Consider the following 16,425-nt stretch of genomic DNA (forward strand, 5'->3'; position numbering starts at 1 on the left):
GTTCCCACTTAGCTATGTCCGCACCTCACAGGCACAACCAAGTCTTCTTTGGGTCTGACAACACCCCCTTCCTTCTGTTGGCTTCTTTCACTCCCTCACTGAGCATGGATACAGGGCGCTGTGCGTCCCTAGGTGCTGAGCTGTGGAAGTACAAAGGTAGATGAGGGCCACCCCTCTCCTGGGCACTCTCAGCATAACAAGCTCCATTAGGAGAACAGCTAGATGAAATGGTGGGGATGTTAGGGGGAAAAAATCCAGGGAACATTTTTTAGAAGTTTCATAGTGCCTCAGAGGCCTCCTAAGAGTTTTCCATCTTTTGGTTGAGACACACACACACAAACCTGCCCCCTACCCTCAGACTTGCACACACAGCAGATCTTCATGGTCAAATAGATAGTAGTTATGAGAGACCCAGCTCCATGCAGAGTATTGTGGAGACAAGCACATTAGGCTGGGTTTCTCCACGAGGGATTTCTGACCAAGGAAAGGAAATGTTGACACCATCGAACCAACCAGAATGAAATGCCCCATTCGCTCCCATCGCGAGCGGGCTCCTGAAGAGGGATTCTCCCCTAACACCGTGAGCCCCATTTAGCCATAAACAAAGTGAGGGGTCAAGGGCCTGGGTTTAGTTGTCGAACTGTCCGGACCCAACTTCTGGCTTCTCCACTTACCAGCTGTGTGAACTTGAGCAAGTTACTAAATTCCAATGTCACATCGATAAAATGATGATAATAAGAGAGCCTCCCCCATTGGGGTTTTTGTAAGGATCGAGCGCGTGTTAGAATTCTCACTTTCTTCGCGCTGAGAAAACGCTCTCAAAAATGCCTATTGGTGATGAAGCTCATGATGATCAAGTCCCATTCCCTGCTCATAACTCCCATGTCTGGTGCAATATGTTATTCAATAAATATTTTCAGAGAAAAAGAAGGAAGGCAACACTGGACACAGGAATGAGGTGAAGCCTTCATGTTGACATAGAGTACTTGCTTCCTAGGTTCGTGAAAGCCAGAATTTCAAAACCTTTAAAGCAGAAGCATAAAACCCAAATTTTTATAGCAGCCAAAGAGGTAACATAAAAGAATGAACTGGCATTTGGGGGCTGGAACAAAATGGAGAGCCCTGGCCTCTCTCAAGGATGGAGGTGGGCAGCCATACTCAGCTCTAGAAGAATATTGCCTCACTTTGAGAGAAGCCAGAGATGCAGATTTCCATGTGAAATAGACCAAGTCTTACAACTAAGTCAGTTTCTAAAAAAAAAATACCTCACAGGCCAAATAGTACAGCCTGCCCGTCAGATCTCAGGCTGCCTTCTTGCTGTGCCTGCTTTAACGAAAGGAGCCCTGAATTTGTCTCCTCCTTCTGAAATGTTCACCAGTGGGGACCAGAGACATGAGCCCCTTGAAGTCATCTCTCAGTTCCTGCTAGTTTCGAAGGATGCTCATGGGGTACATCACTTCTTGATGGTTACATTCTTTTTTTTTTTTTTTAAAGATTTTATTTATTTATTTGAGAGAGAGAGAGAATGAGAGAGAGCAAGCACATGAGAGGGGGGAGGGGCAGAGGGAGAAGCAGACTCCCTGCCGAGCAGGGAGCCCGATGCGGGACTCGATCCCAGGACTCCAGGATCATGACCTGAGCCGAAGGCAGTCGCTTAACCAACTGAGCCACCCAGGCGCCCCTTGATGGTTACATTCTACAGCGTCTGCCCACCTAATGAGGGCTACTTCACTTCCCAAAGGATGCTAATAATAAGTATGGATTCTTAAAGCATGATTGTTTTGTGACCGAAATAAGAACAGTCTCCAAAAAATCCTAACAACTTCCTCTAGAACTGCTATTATGGCAATCTGGAAAGAGGCTGATTCCACAGTTCACGTAGCTTTGTTTTGTTTGGAGGGAAAGTCTGGCGTTTTACAAAAACGTGGGACACTTAGCAATGGAATGACTTTTCCATAGCACTGATTACTGTATAGCAAGACACATAACCATATGTCTTTGAAATGTGATTTTAAAAATTCTCAACTAACTATAACAGAGCAAACTTCCCTCTAGTCTTTCCATGTGAAGGTGATAATTTTCTACAGGCTCATGAAAGCTTCACTGGTTATGGCCCAGTATTAGTGGAAACCTCAACATGAATGGAGGTCCAGGCTCAGATTCCAGCTCTGTCGATGACTTACTAGCAGTGTGACCCTGGGTAAGTCATTTAATCTCCAGAGCTTTTATCCTCCCATCTGCAAAATTGGTGGTCAGAATACCTCTTAGCGTTATTGAAAATATTGAAAATATGAAATACAATAACATGCCTGTGGACATCATCCAAACCTCTAATAGATGTCCATGTCAGTGTTGGTTGAGTTCGACCTTTGTTTCTCCTCTCACAAAACAAAATTCTTAATTCTGACCATGACACCATCCTCTGGCAGTATCATTAACCTTCCTTTGAAATTTGGCAGCTCTGTGGAAAACAAAAGGGGCGGAGAGAAAGGCTGTAATCATTTCATATAAACTTTTGGTTTTGTGTCCACTGCAGTATGAAAACTGAGGGTAGAGGGTTGGATGACACCACCAGAGAGTAAGGAAGGGGTAGAGGACGGAGGCTAGGCCAGCATCTGGGAGCACTAACGTTGAAAGGACAGGCAGGGAAAGAAGTCTGGGCATGGGAGGTTGAAAGGGAGCAATCAGAAAGAGACTAGAACCACCTAGTGCTCATTCAATGTAGCTGCTCCTATAAAAATACACCATAGGGATCAGGGTTAGCTGGGACTGTCACCATCACTTGCCACATCAGCTAATTAATGATGTAGACATACCCTGGTCCTTTTCCCTTGTGTTTGAATGATACGCTGTTACTTTTGACAGAGGGTTACCTGCTCTGCCCATCCACCAACTGGCCCGTCTCAGCTCTAGAGGAAAGCATGCAGGGAAGAGAATCTGGCTGTGATGAACTAGCAGTAGCTTTATAGCAATTGACCCAGTTACCTAATCCTAATCAAAGAAGGAAATGTTTAACTCCCTCATGCTATCATGTTTTTAAATCCTCCAACATTTTAGTGATTTGGTGTTAATAACCGTTTATAGCAAGCCAACATTTTACGTCCAATTTATCTTGAAGACTCGTCTAAGGAGTTACCTGGTTCTAGGATAAAAATTCAGTGGACACTTTTCTTGGATCGTTTTGTTGTCAGTGATTACACTTGCTGTGTATTATTTTTAGGAAAATTGTGTTTTGACCTTAAAGAGCTTTGAGGCCCTGCAATAGAGCAGATCCCAAATGACTTATTTACAAAGATGTAGGCTCCAAGATGCTTACTCCTTTGGGTCTTCCCCCAGAACAGGGCAGGAGGGCCTTCTGTTTAAGTTCCAGGCACTGTTAGCCCCTCCCTTTTTCATAAAATGTAAATACAAGGCCTTCTGTCTTTGCTGTTGCAATGTTTATGACTACACACCTGACCAGCACATATGATAACTAGCTCCACTAATTATCATTTATACCAGGACTAGTACTTACTAGAATAAACAAGATAAATGAAAGATTGTAGAAGGAAATGCAGTCTTGATTTCCTTAAGAAATGATTTCCTGAAATCAGGGGTCCTTAACAGATCCATAAATGCCTAAGATATTCATATATGAGCTTCTAGAAGCCCATATACTCTCTGTCTTCCTGAGCATGAACTTTAATCAGGTTTTCAGGAGGGTGAAGAACCTCTACTCTGGAGTATATTCCCTGATCAAGCCTGAGTAGAGCACCTGGGATGTGCCACTTTTCTCTGTCACCCAGGAAACTCATAGCTGAATATACATGAAGGATGTTATTAAAATGATGCTAATTTTGTTACAGTTTTTTCTTATGAAAAGTCACACAAGATATTTCTCCATGTTTTATAACTAGGAATAGATGTGAATAGATTGTTTTGAATGAAGAGCAGTTCACAATGTTAAATTCTCTATTGGTTGTTAGAAAGTTTAGGGCCAAACTCTCAACCCACCTGCTACCCAAGTGCTTAGGACTTCACAGTGTGCATTTTGTGTTACTTTTAAAATATATTTTATTTATTTATGAGAGAGAAAGAGAGTGTGCCCATGAGATAGAGAGCATGAAGAGGAGAGGGGCAGAGGGAGTGGGAGAAGCTGACTCCCCGCTGAGCAGGGAGCCCCACTCTGGGGCTCTGTCCCAGGACCCTGGGATCATGACCTGAGCAGAAGGCAGAAGCTTAACTGACTGAGCCACCCAGGCACCCCATATTTTATGTTACTTGATGTTGGGGTTTGAGGGACTAATAAATAACACCCATGTCCCCCAGCCTAAGTTCTAAACTAATTGAGAAATAGACACTGGAGACCGACAGGTGGAGATCCAAATGTCAGCTTTATTACCAACTCAAGCTAGGTGGGAGAACGCAGCCTATGTGTGAGGAGAAGTGGGCTGGTCCTATTCCATCCCGACTTCAACAAACTTGCCCACCAAGTCACAGGCATGGTTAGAAGCCCTCCTTCTCTGCAGGAAGGTGCGAACTGTCGGTAGACAGACACACTCTTTCCAGAGGGGATGGCCTCTCAACCCCTTCTCCAAAATGCAGAGAAGCCCTTCTGGCCCTGGTACCTGGCCCACCTCCCTGAACGAGGGGCTGGGGCAAGAAGCAGGAGCAGTACTCTAGGGAGATCTTTCCAAATGGCGAGATGGAAGCCATTACCCCCAATACCGAACTTCTGACCCTCATTCGCCCTCTGCCCAGTGTCCTTAACTATGTAGCTCTTTGCAACAGATATATTTTTGTGAAGTTCTTCACATTCTTTTTGGACCAGGTTGGGCCATATATGTCAACTGAAAAAAATTTATTTGAAAATCACAGGAATCCTAATATTTTTTATGGTATGAACTAACAAAAGACCACACCACTTAGAGAGCTTCAAGAGGAAGGGATTGTAGGAGTCTGGAAATGAGTGAAGTATGCTTCTTGCACCTTTCAGTGTTTAACTTAAAATGCTTGCGCCTTGCCTGTCTTTAATACCAATTTTTTAAACTCTGTATTTTAAAAACCCAAAGGGATATGCATAGTAACATGTCTCACCTCAGATTAGCTATAGTTAATATCTGCAAAGAAGATAGACATTATAGAATGTTCTGTCATAAACCCATTTTAGAAGAGACTGTGCCAGGGGCGCCTGGGTGGCTTAGTCGGTTAAGCATCTGCCTTCGGCTCAGGTCATGATCCCAGGGTCCTGGGATCGAGTCCCGCATCGGGCTCTCTGCTCAGCGGGGAGCCTGCTTCTCCCTCACACTCTCCCTCTGTCCTTTCTCTCTCTCTCTCTCTCAAATAAATAAATAAAATCTTAAAAAAAAAAAAAAAAAGAAGAGACTATGCCAAATTCTTTAACAAAAATTCTGGAACTGATATGTCCAAATATGTATTGTACCTTGCAAGAGACTCAATTGGAAAAGTAATACCCTTATTTAAATGAGGCCATTATTATTCGGAGAATTTCTCCATTAGAAAGGCTATTGGGAGCTTCAGAAAGTATCTCAAACAGCCTAAAAAATAACGAGTCTTTGTCCTGTCAGGTGAATCTGATTTTGGAAGCAGCCATCTGGAGCTATGTTCAGTGAATAATGTACCTCTTCAAATTTGGTGACAAAAAGTTTTAGTTAAAAATAAGATGATAAAAGAAACTGCGGCAAATTTTCATGATCTTGGGTTTGGCAATGGTTTCTTAATATAGCACCAAAAGTATAGGTAACATAAGAAGAAATAAATTGGTCTTCATTAAAATTAAAAACTTTGTTCATCAACGATAACTATCAACAGAGTGAAAAGACAACCTACAATTTGGGAGAAAATATTTGCAAATCATATACCCGATATATATGCAGAATATCCAGAACATATAAAGAACTATAACTCCACAATGAAAATTTAAACAATCTAATGCCAAAATAGGGAAAGGACTTGACTAGACATTTCTTCAAAGAAGATATACAAATGGCCAACAAGCACATGAAAAGATACTCTGCATCATTAGTCATTAGTGGAATGAAAATCAAAACCACAGTGAGATAACAATTCACACTTACTGGGATGGCTGTAATTTTTTTAATTAAAATAATAATTATAGAAGAAGAGTTGGGGAAATTAGAGCCTTCATACATTGCCAACAGGCACGTAAAGTGGTTCAACCACTGAGGAAAACAGTTTGGTGGTTCTTTAAAAGTTAAACAGAGAATTAACCACGAGCCTGCAATTCCACTCCTAGGTATATGCCCAAAAGAACTGCATTCAGGGACACAAACAAGTACTTGTATATAAGTGTTCACAACAGCACTCTTCACAATAGCCAAAAAGTAGAAACAACCCAAGTGTCCATCAATGGATAGATAGATAAACAAACTGTGGTACATCCATATAATGGAATACTGTTCATTCATAAAAAGGAATGAAATACTGATAAATATACAATGTGGATGAACTTGAAAACATGAAAAACATATGGTACCTGAAAAAGCCAGACACAAAAGGGCATACTGTATGATTCTTTTTATATGAAGTACCTAAAAAAGGCAAATTCATAGACAGAGAGTAGATTAGAGGTTACCTGGGGAAGGTTATAGGGAATTTAGTGGGTGCAGAGTTTCTGTTCAGAGCAATGAAAGAATTTTGGAAATAGTGGTGCTGGTTGCACAACATTATTAATGCCCCTGATACGTACACTTTAATAGGGTTAAAATTTTATGATTGATATATATATATATATATATATAACATTTCTTGTTAGGCATTACATGTAAAATATATAGAACATTGTATTATTAGTCATTAATATAAAACTAAGCAGATTTTAGTTATAACTGACCACAACTTTAAAAGCATTCAAAATTTACAGCAGTTAACGTATTTTAAGGAGTCTAGCAGTTCTTCCTTTATTTTTCTTGACAAATGCCCTGTGGAAATAATGAAATGCAAACAGATTTTATATCAAATTCAACTCTAAATAATGCATATTAATACCTTAAAAGAAAAAACAAGATGATTAGAAAGTGGTGAGAGCTTTTTCCCGTGCTTCCTCCTGAAAGTAAAGCCCTTGATGTGTGGAACAGGAAGTCAAAAGGGAAACCGGGTAGATTTTGCTGTTCGGGAGAATGTGTCATTTGTAGATAACTGAATTGTGGTCAAATTGCATAGTTCACATCCCGTGCAAAGAAATGTCGGATCGTTTATGTTTAGTCAACTAATGTTGATATTAACACCTAGAATATGGTGAAATCTTTCTAAATAGGGCAGGGAACCCATTTTTCCCTTCTATTCTTTGCGCGCTCAGTTTGTTCTCAAGGAGCTGCCAGTCTTAGGCTCGTCATGCACGGCTTCGTCCTTCCTCCTTTTGAGCGAAAGCATTAGAGATGACTATTCACGTGCAACCCTGGTTCTTTTCCAGAGCATAGGAAACTTGGAAATATGACTGTGACCGTGAAGAAGACTGTCCCCTCCCCCGAGGCCGTGCAGATTCTCTACCAGCGAATGAGATATGAGTATGAGTTCTACCACTACGTCAAAGAGCAGTTCCACCTGCTGAAGCGCAAGTTTGGACTGAAGTCCCACGTCAGCAGGCCCCCTCTGAGGCCCCAGTTCTTTATCCCAACTCCCCTGGAAACCGAGGAGCCGATCGATGATGAGGAGCAAGATGACGAGAAGTGGCTAGAAGATATTTATAAGAGGTGATGCCAGCACTGTGTTGCCTCCACCGGCTGTATCTCCCTTTTCCAGAAAGTTCTTTTGTGGGGGGGAGGAAAAGTCCTTAAGGGACTAAATTAACGCTCAGCTGCATTAAAAAGAACAAAACATGCCCACCTGTTGGGGTCACGGGGAGATGCCCGGTTTTGCGGGTCTCACTTGTCTGACTGCATTGTGCCTTCCTGGCTCCTTGGGTCCTGTCCCAGGTACACTACATGGCGCCATCACGGGTCATCCCATCATAACATAGCTTTTCCCTCTAGCATCTTGAGAGGAGGGGGAGAAATAGAGCCCACAGCCCAGGAACTTATCATTCGTAAAATGACTTGTAAAAATATTACCTCAGTGGTAGGACACATCCAGACTTAACTCTTTCGGTAGAAAGACAAAACCACTTCAGAGACCAGGGAATCCACTCTAGAAGGATCTAAGAGGAGAAGCTAAGACTGATAAGGACCTCAAAAGGGAGGACGCCCCTGGATGAGTGGTTTCCGCCCCCGTGGGTAGAATTCTGCCTCTGGTCCATCTCAGGGGACACTTTCACCAAGAGCAGCGCAGTTATCTCTGAAAGAAGTCAGTTGGTGCCGCACCCCCAGCCCTTCCACAGCCTTGGTACCTTTCAAGGTCAAAGGCCATGGCAAGCTCCACTGAGACAGTCCCTTGCCAAGCACCATTCTGACAGATATCAAAGCAGCGTAGCAGGGAAAAGAATTTGTTTGCTGTGTAAGGGAGACTGTAGGCGAGACAGAGCAACTCTGGAGGTCACGTGACATCAGGAAACTGGTATGGTTGTGTTCTTTGCACCCAGTATGAAACATCTCTCTCCCCAGCATTGCTTTCACTGGAAACCCAGGAACCAGTTTAGCTCTGGCATTTGGCGGCTGTGGGCAGAAGTTCTAAGCCTGACCACAGACGATGCATAATCTACCAGGCACATCCCTGGCCCAGTTGGGTCCACAGTCACTGGCGTCTTTCACCTTTGGTCCCTTGGGAGGTACCTGGTTTTAGTAAAAAAAAAAAAAAGGGGGGGGGCGTCCTGAGTTCTGCTCAGGCAGCTGTGAAACCACAGTCCCATTTCTTAGGGAAGCAGCTCTCTCGTGAGAACCTTATTAAGACCTTAAGAAGAGAAGAAGCAAGAGCTTCTGGTAAGAGTCTGCCGGACCAGCTCTCTGAATAGGTGTCTCCCCACAGAGTGGTCTGCACAGCTGTTGGGCAGTTCCATGGCTCCCCATTTCTCTCCCGTCATCTGCCACCTATTCATGATCCCGTGGGTCTTCGGCTTCGGAAATGTTTTCATTGTTAACTGCTCCCTCCTCCCCAGCCCTGAATATACATATATCCCTGGGTGGATAACATACAGCCAACCGAGAAGCAAGGGTGCAGGTGGTGATGGTAGGCAGGATACTTGCATCAGATTTTGTCTCCTTCATGGTTTTTCCCCTAGAGCCAGCCCTTTCAGAGCACTAGCAAAGTGTGAGTTGGGAACACTTAATAGTAAATAAGACTGACTTTACACAAGCTACACATTTTCTACTTTTCAGAAACCAACAAGTCTCTCTAGAGTTTTTTCTTCGTTCACTAAAATTGGATGGTAGCCAAGATATAAAGCAAGTCCTTTGGAACCTGTCGAGTGAGCACTAAAGCTACTTTATCATGAGATGTACTGAGAAGGCTCCGCCCCACAGGAGTCCAGCGAAGGCTGGGACCACAGAGGCACAAAATCCAGCATTTGGCCACTGGTGGGCCTCCTTTCTGCCTCAGAGAACTGGGGCAGAGACGTGCTTAAGAAAAATTTTCTTAGAAGAGGAAATATCCTTTGTCCTGTTGAGAGAGGCCAGGGCCCTACCATTAGGCCTACCTTAAAAAGCAGCACAGAGAACCGCTGTCCTATTGAAAACAAAAAACAAGAACGACAGCCTGGTACATGGTGAGTCATTTCTCTGAAACTGCATATAAAGAATGATAATTAGTTCACACACTGTGCAAGCTCACTCTCTGAAAATAAAATCGAATTGGCTTCGTGGTCTCTCTTTGTCAGAACACCAGGACCACTGGTCATGTTAGCAATGCATCATCCTCCGAGTTCACACGAGCACTGGGTGTCCAAAGGCATTTATTGTCAGCCGTGATCCTGACAACATCCCAGCAAAAGATGCTGACGGACTCACTTGCAGGGCCTTACTGTTACTCCGTCCCAACAAATAGCCTCTACGTCCTGAAAGTCAAGGCACTTCATCAGTTTATTGGCACACGTAACAACATTTCTTTGGCCCTGAGCCCAACACAGTTTGTACTTCATGAAATATATTGTACATTTTACATAGTTTAATTTAAAAAATACATTTTAAGCTGGTTGATCTTTGACTGCCTTATTTATTATAACCTTTCAGCACATTCCAAGGTTTTAGTTACTCAGGAAGGAGTTAATTAAAATGATTTTTATTTTGGTCTGATGGATGTTTTTTAAAAGGAAAATTATTATTATGAACCTTCAGCCTACTTTCCTTGAGTGCCGTAAAAGTGCTTGTAAATCTTTTTTTTTTTTAAGAAGAAGAAAGAAAAAAAAATAGTGTTTGACATGGATGGAAATTCAAAAATATATATGGAACTGAAACATTAGCTTAGCTAAAATAAAAGCAATCCGTGTTTGAGATGAAGTGTTCCTTAACTTATTCATTATCCATATAAATAAATGAGTATAAATAAGTTGAAATTTTTTTTTTCCATTCTGTTGATAGCTGAAAATAAAAGTGCCTGCCGTTCTTCACAGCGCCCTCGGCCTTCTTAATTGGCCAACCTTTTTCCATCAAGACGTGCCTTTTTTAGAAAGATGTATTTTTTTTTAAGTCCATAAACTCTATTCTTATGATTGGATGACACCAAAAAGCTGGCTGAAGAAATGAACTAGAACTAGGCCTTCATTCATCTGGTTGTGTGTATACAAGCCCGAGCAGCTGACTTTACCCCGACGTGTCCTGGTTGGTTTGGTGTCGGGGTGGTTCAGCAGAACCCTCAAGCCCCCGATTGCTGGTGTCTCAGCGCACATTGCTCTAACACAGGCAAGGAAGGATACGCCACACCACGCCTCTTAGCATATATTCTGATCTCTTTCTCCAACAGGTAGAGCCCCAAAAGCTGGGTGATTCTCACCTCCCAAGCGAGCAGTTTTGATCCAGAAACACTCTTCTTGTGAAATCTCACAGCTGCATCAAAAGGGGCTTGCGGGGACACCTGGGTGGCTCAGTCGGTTAAGCATCTGCCTTTGGTTTAGGTCATGATCCCAGGGTCCTGGGATCGAGTCCCACATTGGGCTCCCTGCTCAGCCAGGAGTCTGCTTTTTCCTCTCCCTCTGCTCCTGCTTATGTTCTCTCTCCCTCTCTCTCTCTCTCTCTCAAATAAATAAAATGTTAAAAGGGGGGGGACTTGCAAGAGAGTCAGGGAGTCCCCAAGCTTTCTAGCTATCAGACACCACATGCCAACTACATGTGGCTATTTTGTAAAAGGAAAGAATCAGGATCTTGGTACTAGACAAAAGAAAAACCTATTTTGGTAATAATATGCTTTAAGTAAGAGTCTGAGTCTTAAACAACAAGTGACAAGTGGTTACATTTATCATTTAATTTGTTCTGTAACTTGGTCACATGTCTGACTCTGAGTGATCTTTAAAGACAAAAGTACTGAACAAAACCTGGACCATACCCCCTCTGGACTTGCTTTGTTTGGTCTGAGGTTCTTCATAAATGTGCTGTTACCTGCAAGTTCATCCAGTGAACTATTTGGCTTTAAATGAAGGTTGTGGATAACGGTAGGATTTCTCAGAAGGCAGAGTGGTGATCCATAAGCATTCAGGACAATTGTTCTGTGGGTCAAAATTATGAAATTCTCTTTTAGTAAATGTAAAGAGGATTTATTTTACTAAAATAACTTGCTTCACATCTGGTGATGAGGAGAATAATTTTTTTTTTTAAGTATGTTGAATATCCTACAAAGGAAAAGCCTGTTTTAGGCTAAAACCAATATTAAGAGTCTGTTAAGAAAAACACATAGAACTTCTTTCACAGCTCAGAAAATTCATCGTGGCGGAGCTCAGTGTGTTAGGGCCATAGACTGGCTTAAACAACAGAAATTTATTTTCTCACACTTCTGGAGGCTAGAAGTTTGAGATCAAAATGTTGGTTTCTCCCGAGGCCTCTCTTTTTGGCTTGTACCTGGGCATCTTCTCTCTCTGTCTTCACATGGTCTCACCTGTGTGCCCCCTTGTGTCTGGGCCCAAATTCTTTTAATAAGGACACCATTCATCTTGGATTAGCGCCCACCCCAATTCCTTCATTTTAACTTGAAATTAGCCCTATAGAGACCCTATCTCCAAATACAGTCACATTCTGAGGTGCTGGGTGTTAGGACATCAACATATGAGTTTTGTGGGGACACAGTTCCTCTCAGAACACCCAGATGATAGCAGAGAAGTTAGAGCAGAGGAACTAATCTCTGACTAGGAGAGAAGCGAGCCTCAAATCACAGACCCCTCCGACGGCAGTGCGGCTCAGCGGTCATCTGGCCCTTGTCCTTATTTTATACGTAAGGAATTGAAGGTCCAGACAAATACAAGATGCAAATACATCACATGTTAACTTTTTCCATTGAGGGTTTGATTAACTTTCGAATATCAAACAAATCAAAACTTTAAAATGATGATCTAGCCAAAGTCCCTCTACTGACCTAAATCCGGGATGGAAAGGATAAGCCACATCCGGTACCCCCTGCCTCATGGACGCCGCCCCCCGCCCCGTGTGGCTCTTCTGGGAGTGGGGCCTGTGGAACCCCCTTCCACAGAGGTAGACCCTAATCACTTAAGGCCTCAGAGACAGATGTCGAAATCAACCTGTTTCATTTTAGATGTTCCTCTCTCCTCAAAGAATTTGGGCTACATGTTGCCCCTCTCAGATTATAGAGTTTCCTTTCTCTGAAAAAGCAAAATGAAGATTCACGTTCTACTTCTTGTAAGGAGTTTCAGAAGGACTTCAAAAAATAAAGTCAAATGCAGCTCATAAAACTCGTGGCAGGCGAGTGTAGACTTGTCCCTGGAAACCCGGAGTGAGAGAGTACCCAGGCCCCGAGCCCTCCCCGGCCTCTCCCCTCGCCCACCGACTGCTTCCCGCACTCGAGAATTCCTTTCTGCGTAGGCCAGGCTTGGCTCGCAGCTCCCAGGCCTGCAGATTCCCAAGGAACACCCGGGCCCACGGGTGGGTGTTCATGGGTCACAGAATTGTGAACTGACCCCTTGTGCCCTTTGGCTTTCAACTTGTCAACATGGGGATTCCCTTAAGAAAAAAAAAAAAAAGGAAGAGAAAAAAAAAAGGAAGGGAAGAAAAATCATCGTGCAAAGGAAAAATGTGAGCTAAGTTTTTCCTTTGGAATCTTGGCGTGTGCGTTTAGCTATCTTCAATCTGGCTTTCGCCAGACACTGTATGCTTCGAGCAGGCATGGAGCAATCTGCCTTACGCTGTGCTGCCAGAACATTCAGACTTGACCTGTAGCATGCCTCCTACTCCAGTCCTGAGCAGAGACAGCCGTCAGGTCGGCCGCGCCAGACGCAGCGTGCTGGCTGCGTGGGGCAGCTAGAGAAGCCTCTAGAACCAGGAAGCAGAGCTGCTGGCTGACAAGGGCAGACGCTGCACACCAGTGAAGTCCCAAAGTTCACCTCCCAGCTGCTCTATTTCACTGGGCGCTGGAGTAATAAGTCACTTGACCTCTCCCTGCCTGAAGTCAGCCCAGCTGGAAAATAGGAGGTCCATTGAAAACCAAGAGTTGCTTCTGGAATGAACTTTGTCCCCCCACCCCACCCTCCACTACCATATGCTAAGAGACTGAGAGCCACAAGCCTTTAGGGGCTGATGAATGTTCGTTTTCTCCACAAAGTGCTCTGTCCCCAGCAAGAGAGCCTATAGTACACATAATTCTAGGTCCATCCATGCCCCCAATCCCTCACGCCTGCACGTGGTTCCACCTAACCTATCACTGAGTCCATGGAAAGCAGCCTTTGGGAGATGCGAAAGGAACCAGTATGAGTAGGCACATTCTAGTGGACACGGGTCAGTATTCTTAATCTGTGCCATTATTCAAGGCAAACCACTTTATGGATTTCCAGTTTTCTCTAACATTCTCTTTGGGAGGAGGTTGTGTGTTACAGGAATCCTCTCTAACTCACAGCTTCTAAATACAGGCATCTTCTAACTTCTTTAAAGTACCCTGCATATCTGTGATCCTGTCCATGATAAAGAGCCTAAAACATCCATGTCAATTAGTACAGGGTATGCACAAGAAAAGTTTTCGTAAAGGTTGGAAACCCAATAGGATGGGGTATTGTACTTTTTGGCATTTTATTCTCAACATGGCATCACTACTCTGACGTTTTGGGAGAAGTCTGGCAATGATTTCGTGGGCTGGTGATGTATGCAGTGTGGTCGAGCCTTCTGACTCCATTACGGGACTGCCATTAGAGGACTCTAAATCTTTTGTGTTACTAATTTTTTACCAATCACAAACTTCTTTACAGCCACCCTATTTGCTGCTTATATCGAATTTACCATCTCCTTTCCTCCTCTGGCATACTTTCCTATTTGCTCTCCATCTTTGATTGAAAGTTAATGAAATTCTAATCCAGTGCATATTCCCAAAAGATAATTCATGAACCAGGTGTGTGAGATAGGCATGAAAAAAAATCCTTGCGTTAAACAAGTTGGAAAATGCTTTAGCTCAAAATGTCACACAGTACAGTGGTATTTTAAGAGCACACTAAGGGTCTGGAAGAATACTGCAGTTTTTAAAAGTCAGCTTATCTTGGGGCACCTGGGTGGCACAGTCGGTTAAGCATCTGACTCTTGGTTTCAGCTCAGGTGGTGATCTCATGGTCGTGAGACTGAGCTCGGTGCCGGGCTCCACACTCAGCACAAGAGTCTGCTTGGGATTCTCTCTCTCCCTCTCCCCTCCCACTCGTGCTCTCTCTCTCTGTTTCTCTGAAATAAAGAAATAAATATTTTTTTAAAAAGTCAGTTTATCTTTGTCGAACCCCACATTTCTCAAAACTACTTGTCATGAAACCTTTATGAAGTTAGACCTATTAATAGTTGTGGAACTAGTGTTCTGGAGATTACACTTTGAGAAACATTGCTTTAATGTGTCATTTTCCCCCCATTGGAAGAGTTGCTTTCCTTCTGCTATGGTTCGATGTTTGGTCTTCCAAGTGGCTCATGTATCCTGCTTGAGGAAAATGTATTTGCATATAATTAACATTTTGATAGACAGAAGGTGGGGGCAAATAACATTTTTAGTAAAATAATGAACAAGGAATCATCTTTCAGTTTTGCTCATGCTCCTTAATTACATCCCCCTACTTCACGAGAAAGTGGAAACTCTTTTTAAGGTGATTTTTAAATAGTCTTTAATATTATTTGGATGCCTCGAATCAATTCACGACTTCCATGAGGACTGGTGCTCAAGTCGGATTGGATAAAGAACATCCGCCGCATTTCGTCTGTGCTTGGTTCTGCAGTGGGGAGCTAACGGTGGCAAAAAGGAGATCTCCCGTTGTTCGGGTGAGGTTGGCAGCTGGAGATAAAAATGCTCAGCTCTTGAGCTTGAACTCAGCCTTTGCACACTGGGGTATCTGTGTTGTTCAGCACACTAGGGGGAGCCGGAGCCATAACATTTTACTCAGGAAATCCAAGGTCTTTCCAAACCTCCTTTCTCTCCCACACCTGCTTATTTTCCTTCCGTGCTTTAGAGGAGTATGGCCCCTAGCGTATTTAAAACACAACGCGCACACCTTGCACGCAGCCTATTATCTTTCCCAAGCTGTGTGACCTGCTCCCGTGTTGTTGCCATTGTTTTTAAATTACTATAGTATGTTTAAAAATCGGTCTTTATCAGATCATCTTTCCTGAGCGTATTGTGTAATTACATAATTGAAGTTCTGATTCGATCATCGGGAGTTGCCTGCTGTGGTGACTTGATGGTCATAATAACCCTCAAGCAAGACCACCACCGCAGCCATAGACTTACAGGGTGGGTACGGTGAAACAAACCAGGATGTAGGACGAAGTTAAGAATCCCATATGGCTCTGTCAGCAAGCCAGTCCAAGCTAGAAAAGGATTCAGATAACTCTCAGGTCAAATATTTTTTAATGAATAAAAATTGATTGGCATGCATAGGAGCTTAAATATGGAGAAGGTGAGAGATCAGTGAGGACTTGAACAGGGAGGAGGTTTCCTGTGGAATTTGTTCCAGGGACGGTGGAATTTGTATAAAAAATAGGGCAGATCTAAAGCATAATGAAGATCTGACCTTGCGGCAGATCTACAAGAAAGGTATTGTACCCTGTTTGTGTAATAGGAAATAAAGTCCCCATGAAGCTAAATAATGAACCTGTGATCAACCACTAAGTGACAAGGCCAGGATGCATATCCAAAAAGGCGAGATTAAACTGAGCCTGACTGCCGAGGATTTTTAGAGGAAACTGTTATTTTATCCTAAGGACAATGAGGAGCCCTTAGTCGTTTCAGAATAGAAAAGAAACATGAGGAAATCATTTTTTCTTCTCAATCAATTAGCAGATGAGCTGATTACTCTCCCTTTGCCCACCCAGAGCTCTCCTGCATTCACTGCCCTTCTTTGCAGGCTCTATCTCCCGAGACACT

The 16,425-nt window shown here is 43.2% G+C and overlaps 1 protein-coding gene across 2 annotated transcripts in view; it reads left to right on the plus strand.

Annotated features, from left to right (window-relative positions):
- Positions 1-16,425, plus strand: part of UST (uronyl 2-sulfotransferase) — a 331,118-nt gene that overhangs the window by 286,952 nt on the left and 27,741 nt on the right. Inside the window, exon 8 of one of the 2 annotated variants that reach the window (XM_034990975.1) lies at positions 7,433-10,434. The exons of the other annotated variant lie outside the window; for it this stretch is intronic. Within the exon in view, the coding sequence (XP_034846866.1) occupies positions 7,433-7,716 (284 nt within the window). The 3' untranslated portion in view covers positions 7,717-10,434. Of the gene's footprint in view, positions 1-7,432; positions 10,435-16,425 lie in introns of those variants that run through there. 2 annotated transcript variants of the gene reach the window in all.

This window comes from Mirounga leonina, unplaced genomic scaffold (assembly GCF_011800145.1).
Source record: "Mirounga leonina isolate KUSES-001 unplaced genomic scaffold, KU_Mleo_1.0 Mir_53, whole genome shotgun sequence".
Taxonomy (NCBI): domain Eukaryota; kingdom Metazoa; phylum Chordata; class Mammalia; order Carnivora; family Phocidae; genus Mirounga; species Mirounga leonina.